This window comes from Acinonyx jubatus, chromosome D3, assembly GCF_027475565.1.
Source record: "Acinonyx jubatus isolate Ajub_Pintada_27869175 chromosome D3, VMU_Ajub_asm_v1.0, whole genome shotgun sequence".
NCBI classification, from domain to species: domain Eukaryota; kingdom Metazoa; phylum Chordata; class Mammalia; order Carnivora; family Felidae; genus Acinonyx; species Acinonyx jubatus.
In genome coordinates, this window is record NC_069392.1 from 47,268,138 (window position 1) to 47,281,350 (window position 13,213).

Here is a 13,213-nt window from a genome sequence, read left to right on the forward strand (position 1 = left end):
AACAGACTGAGCCACACAGATGGCCCAACAATTGATATTTTTTTATGATGTCAGCTATCTTGAACTGTAGTTCTGTTTGTTGGAATTCAGTAAGGCTGTAGATAACAAGCATACTAAAAAACAGTGGCATGAGTCAGACCGAAGATTGTCTTACATTTGGGAAAACTGAAAGTAAGCAGATCATTGCAGATATAATGTTGCATGGTGTAAGAGACCCGGGTTTCTTATTCACTTCCTTTTTGTTCTTTAGACACACTACTCATGTTCCCACTGTACGTGGGCATATAGTAGATGTAATATTCCCTGGACTCTCTTTCCTCCGGTCTTCATTTGGCTTGGTCCTCATTTTAGTTTAGAAGTTAAGTCTTTAGACAGTCTTTGCTTAGCCAGCCAATGGAAAGTAGTTTCTTCATTCACACTTGCTGTCTTGTGAAGGACTCATCAGAAAATATCCTGTTTGTTTACCATTCCTTGTGTTTCCCACTCCTTTTAGACTCTCTGGGTGTTTATAGTCACTTTTATTTACCATTGTATACTGCATGTTTAGAACAAGGCCTGGTCCATAATAAACATTCAAATAGTTGCTGAAGTAATGAATTTTGAAAAGAGAATAGAAGTTTCTATAATCATAGCTATTTGTAAAGATATCTTTTATTTTTGCAGTAAGATACATTTTTTGTTTTGTGTAATGCTTTATAGTAATTTGGGTTATTCATGGTTTATGCATATCTTTTTAAAGTTACATTTTTTTAAACTTATGTTTGGTTTATTTTGGGTACTTAATGTCACTTCAGTTGTTAAAATGAAGCTTAAAAAAGACCCTTGATGTTGACTCTTTTGTAAAATAAGAGGAGATAATAGTGTATGCCATTAGATCTTGTTTTGACTTTAACTGGATGAGGTTTAATAACATAGGATTATATCTGCCTATTTTTTCAAAACTACTTGTTTAACTGAATAAAAAATTTTTTTTGTTCATGACTTTTTCCACTAAGAGAATTCTATTTTCTATTCTGCTTGTCATCGTACCTGGGATGAATAAGGGAACTTATTCACCAGGCACTTAACACCAGTACTTAAACACCAGAGGGAGCCAGAGATTCATGTTTTATTCTTATTTCAGCATTAGAAGTGACAAATATGACTGTACCTTTGCATGTTTGTTTAGTTAACCCTACTTAAACTGAGTGGCTATTTAATGATAATAAGGAATTATTATTGATTTTTTTGAAGATATGGTAATGCTTTAAGGTTAAGGTTTTTTTTAAGAGTTCTTATAGGAAAAAATAGTAAAATATTCATGGATGGATAATGCATATACATATTACCTCTGTTAGTAGGGGTTTAATGTGTTATTTTTAAACTTTTGCTTTAAAAGACACTTTTAGGAAAATAGCATAGGACACGTTACATGCTATTTGCATAGACAGTATTACTTCATTAGATTGGATATCCTTTCTTTTCTTATATTGTAAGAATCAGATTCTCTAATATAGATTAAACATATGTTCACCTTGCTTCATATGTAGTTTTTTCATCATGTATTTATTAAAGAGTCTGCTTTTCCTTATAGGTACAGGTATAGCCATAATACATATTGTTATATAACCTATGAAATAATACATATAGTTAATCTTTCCAAAGCAGGACTTTGGAGAGCCTCTAGTGACAAAAGAAACCTCTCATCTTGGAAAGATAAAGCATCAGAGTGAGCTATGCCCAGATTAGCTCTAAATCTAGAGTTAAAATTCAACAAAACAGTCTTCTTGGAGGAGTTGCCTTATACTAGATCTCAATAGAAATTAAGCTCTTAAACATTCTTCGCAGGAAAATTATATGAATAAAGACTTGGGAGAAAAGATATGAAGTCTTTCAAAGTTTTTGGCCAGATTTTGTCATAGTAAAATGCTGTTTAGGAAAAATGTTTGTACTTAGGTGCAGAATGAACTGGAAGAAAAGGTATTAGAGGTAGATGAAGCAAAGGTCGAAGTTACATGGGCAGGAAATAGGACATGTCTCTTTTATATGTCATGGGCATCCTCAAGAAGGATCAAAGCCAAGAGATAGTGACAATTGTATGGTATTATTTATAATAAAAATTTCTTAACAGTATTAATAATGGAAAATATATTAAATATAGGAAGTGGGTGGTAGATAGTTTCAGAACAATTTATAAATAAACAATTGCTAGTATAGCACAGGTCAACAATTTCAAAACTACCCATGAACTTACTGAGATTATGGATTTGTGGGCTTACCCAGAATAAAATCTCTGGAGGCTGAACCTTGGCAAGAGTCTGTATTTTAAAAATCCTCATAGTATTTCTGCTGCTCATTATAAGTTTGGGACTGTAAGTATAACCATCAGGTTTCCAAATATGATCTATAGAAAATAGTTTTGAAAATGAGGACTTTTTCAGGGAATTTGTGAAGTTAAAACAATTTTAATTTTAATACTACTACTACTACTACTACTAATGTTATTTGCCCTTTTCAGTATATTATTTGATTAGTGGTTCAAAAACTACAGTGGCAAAACCTCTGGCACCTTAGTATTATTCAAGGCAGGGACACAAAACTATGCTGGTAGCCATTCATTCTTTACCCTCACACACTCACAGAAAATGAAAAGAACCTAGGTGTTTTGTTTGTTTGTTTGTTTTTAATGAGATGTCATGCATTATTATTTTTATTAGGTCTCAACCCTTTATTAGGTTTGTTTTTAATGAGATGTCATGCATTATTATTTTTATTAGTATTCTGTGTGACAAAATAGGAGGTTTGCATAAAGCTCTTCTGCATTTTGGGGGTCTCACGGTTGTCTCAAGGACAAGTGCTTGCGCTTGTGTTTCAATTGTGAGCTAAACTAACCACTTTTCATGGAGCACCACTTTTACTTGAAAGAACAAAGAGCAACTGAAAAACAAATGGTGGTTATTTAGACTTGGGAATTTGTCAGATATTTTTGTGAAAATGAAAAAACGGAGCCTGTCACTTCAGGGAAAACAACTGACAGCATTTATTTGCCAGTGATAAAGTTTGAGCTTTTTAAGCAAATATTAAAAATTTGCAGACTTTGTATCCACTACCATGAGCTTAACATCTTCTCAATACTTAGATTTTCTGATAAGATTAGTGCAGATATTAACATGTGATTTTGGATTGCGTATGGTGAATCTAAATTTGGAAGATCTTTATAAACTCAGTGACACAATATTTTTCAGATTACCAACACATGATGTTACAAAACCATGCATTAGTTAAAGGTTCATCCAAAGTGAAGAGGGTCAATGGATTTTTAAAGAGATTGGAAAAATAGAGCACAATGCTGTTCTTCTGAGTGATTAGTTTTTAATTTTGGCATTGTTAGCATTAAAATGGTACTTATGTTAATATGTGATGGTTTCATTACTTTTCAATGAATAAATACTCATTAAAAAAAAAGATTTTATTTATTTATTTTGAGAGAGAGAGAGAGATAGAGCAGGGGAGGGGCAGAGAGAGGGGGAGAAAGGGAATTCTAAGAAAGCTCCGCGCTGTCAGCACAGATCCTGACGTGGGGCTTGAACCCACAAATTGTGAGATCATGACCTGAGCCAAAATCAAGAGTTGGATGCTTAACCAACTGAGCCACCCAGGTGCCCCCCAAAATATTTTATTTTTAACTAATCTCTGCACCTGATGTGGGGCTCAAACTTACAACCCTGGGATCAAGAGTCATATGTTCCACCAGCTGAGCCAACCAGGTGCTTCTACATACTCATTTTTGATTTCTAATATGGTTCTAGTTTCTAATACAGTTTTCATTCAAAATCTTATAACAGCTACAGTTTTCACCCAAGCTAGATAAGGGAATTGATGAATAGAGATGTGAACAAATTTGTTCAAGGTCATCCTTTTAATAACTGTCAGAACAGGGACTGAAACCTTGGTCTCTGACTCTAGAACTGGTACAGTTAGTTAGTTAATTAATTAATCAATTAATTAATTATCTTGAGAAAGAGCACAAGAGCCAGCAAGAGCAGGGGAGAGATGGGTGGGGGAGGGGGGTAGAGAATCTCAAAGCAGGCTCCATGGAGCGTGGAGGCTGACACTGGGCTCAGTCTCTGAATCTGACTGTCAGATCATGACCTTAACCAAAATCAAGAGTTGGACGCTTTACTGGCTGAGCCACCCAGGTGCCCCAGTGCTCTTAATTTTATAACTCCGTAGTTTTCCAAGTGTGGTCCACAGAGTGTGTACCTCACAGACACCTAAGTATGTTTGTTTAAAAACAAACAAACAAACAAAAAAAACCCCTCTATAATAGACCCACTGAACATGAATTGTGGGTGCTGAATGGGTGTGTATTTGATTGTGAGACCTGCATTTTGAACATACTCCTGGGTGGTTCTTAAAATCACTAAGGTTTGGGAAATCCTTCAGTATGTTACACTACATTTGAGTCAAAAGGAAAGACAAAAGGGATTTCCCATGAGAAAAATAACTTCACAGAGGCATGAAAGAGGAATGAATGGGGTGTTGTGTGAGTTTATGTGCTGGCTATGGTATAGAGGTTATGCTTGAGGGTGGTTAAAAAAAAAAAAAAGGATTGAAGGCAAAATTATTTTACCAGAGATTAGTAATCTAAGGGAAAAATTTGATCTTAAAGTAAATTTTTTCTTTATACTTTCTAAACAAATTTATTCTACTAAGTAATATATATATTTTGTACAATATTCAAAAGGAAAAAAGGATACACAATGGAAAAATATGGTTCTCCCTTGCTTCTTTTTCACTCTGCTACCCAGGTTTCCATTCTAGAGCCAACCACTGTTAGCAAATTCTTGTGTATTTTTCTGGATGTAATTTTCTCAAAATAGATGGTAGTATACAATACATCATGTTTTACATTTTGTTTTTTACAACTTAGTAGTAATAAATCTTGGAGATTGTGCTATCCCAGTGTATATTCATTGTGATTTGAGATTTTTATCAGTTACATAATGATGGTTACATAATAATGATAGTTAAGCTATTTCCAGTGTTTTGTGCTAGGAAAACAAAGCTGCAGTGGCTATCATTTCACATAATTTCTAGAAAGAAGTGCTTATTCATTTTAAATTGTCAGATAATATCAAGTAAATCTCCACAGAGGTTAGATTTACAAATTACGCTGAGCAGCAAAGCTTACAATAGCATATTTTCACATGTTCTGATGAACTTTATTAACAAGTTTTTGCCAGTCTAACAGGTGAAAGGTTATATCTTATATTTCTCTTATGAGTCAAACATCTTATTTTTGAGTCATTTTAAACTTTCTGTTAACTGAAAATTCTTGTGGTTTGTCCATTTTTCCATTGGATCATAGGTTCTTTCCTTAGTTATTTGTAGGAGCTCTTTGTATATTAAACTAATTCCTTTTCCCATGATATGAATTACTTCCTTCAATCTTCAGTCTAATATGTAGGGATTGTTATTGTCTCCATTTTACTGACAGTGCAGGTCTAGAAGGATTGATTTGCTTTATTTCATACAGATAATAACTGGCAGTGAGGATTACACTATGGGCAGTTCGACTTCTCATTTTTACCCACTGTTCTTCTCAGTATATTGTAATAGATAAATAGCACACTGTTCTGAATGCATGGAAGTTTCCTCAACTATTTACCATTTACATACTACTCTGCTAAGAATGAGAGAGGTGATAAAAATAATATATTTATTATACTTAATATATTTGTTGAATATAATCAATACAGTTAGTCTAGTAGGAGTTTAAGAGAAATAGGCTGATTTTTTTTGTATTTACAAAATAACCATATGTTCATTTATTTACCATTTATTGAATATTTACTATATGAAGCATAATCCTGGAAATGAAAGACACTTTCTGCCCTCATTCATAGGTTAATATGGGAGATAAGCAAGTAATCCAGTGCTTAAAATATGGTAGAGTAAGTGCTGTGGTGGAGTATGTAAAGACTACCTTGGAATATCCAAGTCCCCCTCCCAGACAAGTGGGGACGTGCTGTATTGCATTTCAGTAAAGTTATTAGTGTGTGTGTGTTGGGGGGGGGCTTAATACAGGTTATCCCTTGAAATATGCTGATTTTTAGAATAGGAAGCAGAGTAAAACCTACCATAACAGAGACAAAACATGCTCTCAGAAGTTAAAAAGTTGGAGCAATTGGGCACATGCTTTTTTTTAAAGTATCAGTATTAGTATTTTATTAGCATAAAAACAAAGTAAAAACATAAAAACAAAAGTTTAAAACAAATTAAAGTGGCATTTCTAAACTACGCGTTTGAAAAGGACTGGGATATAGCTAAGACTTTTGACAACTGAAAGATAATCAAAGAGGAGTTTGAAGACTAGAACTGGAAGTAGGGAATGTTCTGAGCAAGGCCAGAATCAGTATGAGCTGTGTGATAGTAATGGGAGGTAAGAGTGCTAAGTTAAGGTCATTACCTGGAAAACCTTGAATATCAAGTTAAGTTATTGGCAGCGTGAGAGATTTTTAAACAGGAGAGTAATATGATTCTCTCTACTTTAGAAGAATCAGTCTGGTGCTGGTATAGATCTTAAGAGGGTGGAAGAGATTTAAGAAGTCAGGCATAAGCAGTGGATAACTTTATCAAAAGCTAAAGAATTAGATCCGTTTTAGAAGCCAGATTGCAAGACATTAATGATAATTGGGTAATGCTTCTTTAATTTTTACATAGTAACTCATTACAACCCACAGAATCTTGAATTGGAAAGCTTTTTCTATTAAGGCATTATTAAATTTCCTTTTTGCATATCTTAAAAAGAAAACAGAACAGATTATTTTTCATAGTACCTTCATAAAAAGACACTGCATTAGATCAGAAGACTTGAAGATATAGTTCAGAGAGTCTCATTTTCTTCTTCAGAATTAAAACCAAACCGAAATCACAACTTTGCTTCAACATCAAAGCCTTTAATACTGTCCTGGCCTATCTTAGCTTTATTGATAATGCTGTTACAGCATTGTGTTGTCTTTTCTTTCCATCAGTCTGCCTCCTGTCTTAGAGGAAGTGTTAAATGGCTTGGGTGCTATTTACTGTGGCACCTTTTCCTCTTGCCTCAGTAGGGGTCTTCCTCTCTATTGCTGCCGCCCTCGGTAACCATAGCAACTGACAGCTGTACTAGAGGGAGCTGTGTTCAGCTTGGGGCCAAATAGGAGGAGGAAAGGCAGGCACGAACAAATCTTATTGGGCAGTTAGTTCCTTGCTTATTTCAGAGGAGGGCTGCAAGAAGATTCTTAAAAACATGGGACTGTCTCCTCATTGATGAATTCTGTTCATTTTTAGTACTCTGGTAGTAAGTACTAGTAAGTACTGGTAGTAAGTATGCCTGGTACTGTTCTCTGCAGCCTGTGTGTGAGATTTCAACAGGGAGTATGCAGAAACCCCTTGGAAGCAAATTGCAGTTTATAGGGCCTGTGTACCTGACAAACATCTGAGATTGTAAGCATTTGGTGTTGTGTACATGTGTGTAAAGACCATGTTTTATATACCTTAAACAATTCTACTTTTTTAAATGTTATTTTTGAGAGAGACAGAGACAGTGTGAATGGTGTGCGGGGGGAGGGGGTGCAGAGAGGGAGAGAAGGAGACACAGAATCCGAAGCAGGCTCCAGACTCTGAGCTGTTAGCACAGAGCCCGATGTGGGGCTTGAACTCAGGAACTGTGAGATCATGACTTGAGCCGAAGTTGGATGCTTAACAGACTGAGCCACCCAGGCCCCCCTACCTTAAGCAATTCTGATTTTCTTTTTAAGGGAAGATTGATGTTATATGTCTAAACTTCATGTTTTCTATTTCCAGGTTTCTTTTCCTACATGTTTATTTACTATTTTTTAAATATCACTAATAATTTTTATTGGGTAATTCATGTACATAGTACAGCATCAAAAGGTAGAAAAGAGTATACTGTGGTATAAAGTAAGTCTTTCCTATCCCTACTTCCCTGTTTTCCTCTCCAGAGAATTTCTCATTTATCTTTCCAGAGATATGTGAGGTTATACCCATATGTGTATGTGTGTGTGTGTGTGTGTGTGTGTGTGTGTCTGCGTGTCTGTTTGTTTCCCAAGGGACAGTTTCTTCTCTACCTCTTTTTTTTTTTTTTCCTGCTCCATAGTACTCCTTGGCAGTTGCTCTGTATCAGGTCAAAGAGGACTGCCTCATTCTTTTAAGTGGCTGAGAGGGACCTTTGAAAACACCTAATCTAAGTTACTCATTTAAAAAAATTTTTTTTATTAATTTTTATTTTTTAATTTTTATTTATTTTTGAGAGGCAGAGGCAGAGACAGAGCATGAGCTGGGGAGGGGCAGAGAGAGAGGGAGACACAGAATCCAAAGCAGGCTCCAGGTTCTGAGCCATCAGCACAGAGCCTGACAAGGGGCTTGAACCCACAAGCTGTGAGATGATGACCTGAGCTGAAGTCGGATGCTCAACCGACTGAGCCACCCAGGCACCCCTAAGTTACTCATTTTTAAAGGAAATTTGAGTCCTAGAGATGGTAAATAACTGGTTAGGTTTCAATTTTAGAGTGAACTAGCTCTTCATTAATGTGTAGTTGGCCTTTCTTAAAAAAAATAGATATTGTTTATTAAAGCAGGTTTAGGTTCACAGCAAAATTGTTCGGAAGATACAGAGAATTCCCCTAATCCCACACATGCATCACCTCCCTCATTATCAACATCTCCCACCATAGTGATCATTTGTCACAGTTGACAAACCTGCATTGGCCATCAGTATCCCTCAAAGTCCAAAATTTACATTACAGTTTGCTGTTGGTGTAGTACATCCTATGGGTTTTAACAAATGTATAATGATGTGTATCCAACATTATAGTATCATACAGAGTACTTTCACTGCCCTAAAAATTCTGTGTTCTGGCTATTCATCTCTCTCCTCGCTAAATCTCTGGCAACTGCCGGTCTTTTTAGTTTGCCTTTTCCAGAATGTCATATGGTTGGTATCGTACATTATGTAGCCTTTTCAGATTGACTTTTTTCACTTAGTAATATGCATTTAAGTTTCCCTGTATGTCTTTTCATGGTGTGACATCTCAATTTTTTTTTTTTTTTTTAGCACTTAAAACTCCATTGTCTGGATATGCCACAATTTATTTATACATTTAGTTACTGAAGGACATCATGATTATTTCCAAGTTTTATCTGTTATCTTTGAAGCTGCTCTAAACATCTGTGTACAAGTTTTTGTGTGGACATAAGTTTCCAACTCCTTTGGGTAAATAGAAGTGTGGTTGTTGGATTGTACAGTAAAAGTATGTTTAGTTCTGTAATACACTGCCAAATTGTCTTCCAGGGTGACTACCATTTGGCATTCCCACCAGCAGTGAATGCGAGTTCCTGTTGCTCCACATCCTCACCAGCATTTGATGTCAGTGTTTAGGATTTTGCCTTTTCAAACAGATGTTTAGTGTTATCTCATTTTAATGTATATTTCTCTGGTGAAAGGATGTGGAGCATCTTTTCATATGCTTCTTTGCTATCCGTACATCTTTGGTGAGGCATCTGTTAGGTCTTTGGCCCATTTTTTAATTGGTTTGTTTTATTATTGCTGAGTTTTAGGAGTTCTTTGTGTATTTTGGATAACAGTCCTTTATCTGATGCCTTTTACAAATATTTTCTCCCAGTTTGTTTAGCTTGTCTTTTCATTCCCTTGATATATCGGGTTTTTTGTTTGTTTTTTGCACTTTAAGGTAATCTTTACCCTCAACGTGAGGCTCAAACTCACAACCCCAAGATCAAGAACCACATGCTCTACTGACTGAGCCAGCCAGGTGCCTCTTGAGACCTGGGGTTTTTAGAAATATTTTTCACTCAGACCTTTTATTTTTTTATTTGGATCTTGGTCCATCTTTGGGTTTATGGTGTGTGCCATTCTTACACTTAAGATGTTTACATGTTTAGATGTTTCTGGAAACACTATGTAGGTGGCAAAATAATTCTTAGAACCATTTTTGGCATTCATACTTCTGACAGTACCTCTGTGACATTTGATAAGGCGGACTGCAAGCATTTTTGTATAGTTTCTTTGTATTGCATGTTTTATTTTTCCCTTTGTAAAGACTCACCTCTGAATGTTAGGGTTTTAAATCTGTTCAGATTATGAGACTATTGTTCTATCTCTCACTTTCAACTGCCGTGTCTAGCTTTCTTTTATTTATTTGTTTTTGTTTTTTTTTTAATCTCTCATATATGTTTGAGCATCGTCTCTTTCCCCCTCACCCCTAAACACTGCTTTTTAAAGTGGAACACCAGAGGCCTTCATTTCTTGAGTACTTGACAATTATAATTTATTTCCCTTTCCCATGCACAAATGCATTACCACAGGGAGTTTCATAATTTAAATCTATTGACATGAGACCACATGATATACCATTTGGCCCATGCAATAAAGAGAAGCAACATCTTTTTTATATAATCATGTTTGTGTAAATTATGTTATGCGTTGATAGGTGAGTTATGATCGGTAACCTGCTTGTTATTACATACGGTGATAAGGATGCTGTGAGGGAATTTTTGTATTTCTTTTCTCTCTTCTCTACCCTTAAACAGATACGCTCATCTTAGCACTGTAGCCATGTAGCAATCCTGTTAGATAAAAACAACTATTTAATTTTGCTGGTGCGATGCAAGGAGCTCAAACATATTTTGTGTTTTATATATATGTCATGTTAGTATGTGTGTGTGTGTATAATTTTATATCTTGTATGTAGACCTTTGCAGCCATTTGCTCGAGGATGTGGTTTAATGAATTCAGTTGGTACAGATGGAGCACACCAAAAGTCTCAGGCAGAAAATCATAACTAGTTTTAACCATTTGGTTTCAGAATAGTTAGTCAAGAAAGCTTCTTTTCAAGGGTCTTTATGTGGGTACGGACCTTTGAGGACCAGGGGATTTCTCCTGTTCCTCAGTGGAACAGTAGAGTACACTGGGGAAATCAGAGGGCATTTAATCATCTTGGATGAAAACAAAGAAGTCTGTTTTCATTTCTTTGTCTCTTCATTTCAGGGTATTTGTGGATAACTTAGTTTAACTCCCAAGTCCCTCATTGACTAAACTGAAAGACAGAGAGATGGACACTAGGAGACACAGTTGCTTCTGAATCATCTTTCTGATTAAATATACACTAATGGTTAGACATATCAATTAATTTTAAAAGCTTCCAGGGAAAGATAGCTATTGTTCAGTTCTCTTGCTTGGATGAATTGAGAAATTAATGTCTGTAGTTATAAGGAAAGATCTGTAATTCTTTGCTCTCTTAAATCATTCATGTACAGATCACCAACCACCACCACCACCAAAAAGCTATCTTTTTTTCCTCTTAGAGATGAAGATGACATCAATGATGTGGCTTCCATGGCAGGGGTCAACCTCAGTGAAGAAAATGCTTGCATCTTAGCAACAAACTCTGACTTGGTTGGCACACTTGTTCAGTCATGTAAAGATGAACCATTTCTTTTCATTGGAGCTCTACAAAAGAGAATTTTAGACATTGGTAAGTGCAGACTTATGATTGTTGACCTGAGAGTACTGTCTGTTCCAGGGAAAGTATTATCAAAAGAGACAGCCTGGGTTGGTGTTCCTGGAACTCTAAGGCTTAAATAAGGCTGTGGAAAGAATCAGGATTTCATGGGTGTTCTAGAAAGAGGCGTTTCATTTTAAGAACTACTAATGTAACTTAAATCATAACCTACTGTTTTGGGTTTAGATAATAGAAGTTAATATTTTATTTATATTTCTTAGAAAAAGATGTGTGTATTTTTATGTGAATTTGTACACATGACATACAATTTTTTTTCTGTCCTGTTCCTTTCTTGCTTGGACTTAAGTACATATGTATACATGTGCATGCATACATTACAAGTTGATGTTTATGAAATACAGAAACTGCCAAATATTGTGGAACAGAAATACAGAAGTTGAGAGTAAGTCCCTTTTTTTTTTTTTTTTTTTAAATCTCAACCCTGAAATTAAACTTGTTGCCCTAAAAGAACTAAATTAAAATACTAGGTGTCTTTCTGGGTCCAAAAGTAGCTATTAGATGGCTGCAGTGTGTAGAAGGAAGTGGAAAAAATGTACCAGTTTTGTTCTGGAGCCACACAGCTTTTTTGTTGTTCTTTAATACCAAACTTGTAGTAATGTGAGAGACTGCACTCTCCCCATATTGACTGAGAAATGAGACAGTTTGGAGAGAGAATATTGCCTGTGAGTTATCTCATTTCTTGTGTCCTAACCCTGGGACTTTTTGGAGTCCCTTCTCCCATATCAAATTTGGGAGGTCAATACTAGTGACCTTTGAGTATACTTTAGTAAGAATCTTTATTATTATTATTTTTGTTATTATTATAATTATTAAATGTTTATACTTGAGAGAGAAAGAGAGAGAGAGAGGCAGAGGATCCAAAGCAGGCTCTGTGCTGACAGCAGACAGCCTGATGTGGGTGGGGCTCCATCCCATGAACTGCAGGACCATGACCCCAGCTGAAGTTGGATGCTTAACAGACTGAGCCACTAAGGCACCCCAAGAATCTTTATATTTTATATTGAAGCCCTAACACAAAAATCTGAAGATTTCTGATTATACCCATGGTATTTTTTTTTTTTTTTTTTTTTGAGGGAGACAGAACGAGTAGGAAAGAGGGAGAGAGAGAGGGAGAGAATCTTAAGCAGGCTCCATGCTCAGCACGGAGCCCAGTGTGGGACTGCATCCCATGACCCTGGGATCATGACCTGAGCTGAAATCAAAAGATGCTCAACCAACTGAGCCACCATGGTATTTTTAAAGACTACAAAGTACATTACTATTACATATTTTAAATCTGTTTTGCAAAATAATAAATGTTTGATCTCCTGCACCTTTTTTTTTAAATCTCTAATGTAACTTGGGTATGTTATCTTTCTTTTATTATGAAAAACTAGAATTTATAAGCAGTCCAAAAGTATAGGAATTCAGAAGAGCTCTTGTTAAAATGTTTGGTGTTTGCTTGCATTTTGTTTGACTTTTCTCCGTGCCCTCTCCTTCTCCTTTTCCTTCTTTCTTCCCTTTCCTTTATTTTTATTTTTATTTTTATTTTTATTTATTTTTTAACTTTAGAGACAGAGCATGAGACAGGTGGGAAGGGGGCAAGATTCAGAAAGAGAGAAAGAAAATCTTAAGTGTACTCCAAGCTC

General features: G+C 35.6%; 1 protein-coding gene across 3 annotated transcripts in view; it reads left to right on the plus strand.

Annotated features, from left to right (window-relative positions):
- Positions 1-13,213, plus strand: part of TAF4B (TATA-box binding protein associated factor 4b) — a 162,156-nt gene that overhangs the window by 48,283 nt on the left and 100,660 nt on the right. For all 3 annotated transcript variants that reach the window (XR_008291818.1, XM_027068680.2, XM_053206431.1), the window contains one exon: positions 11,368-11,537. Coding sequence is in view for 2 of the 3 variants with exons in the window: in XM_027068680.2 (XP_026924481.1) it covers positions 11,368-11,537 (170 nt within the window). In the remaining variant the exon portion in view is untranslated. The remainder of the gene's footprint in view (positions 1-11,367; positions 11,538-13,213) is intronic.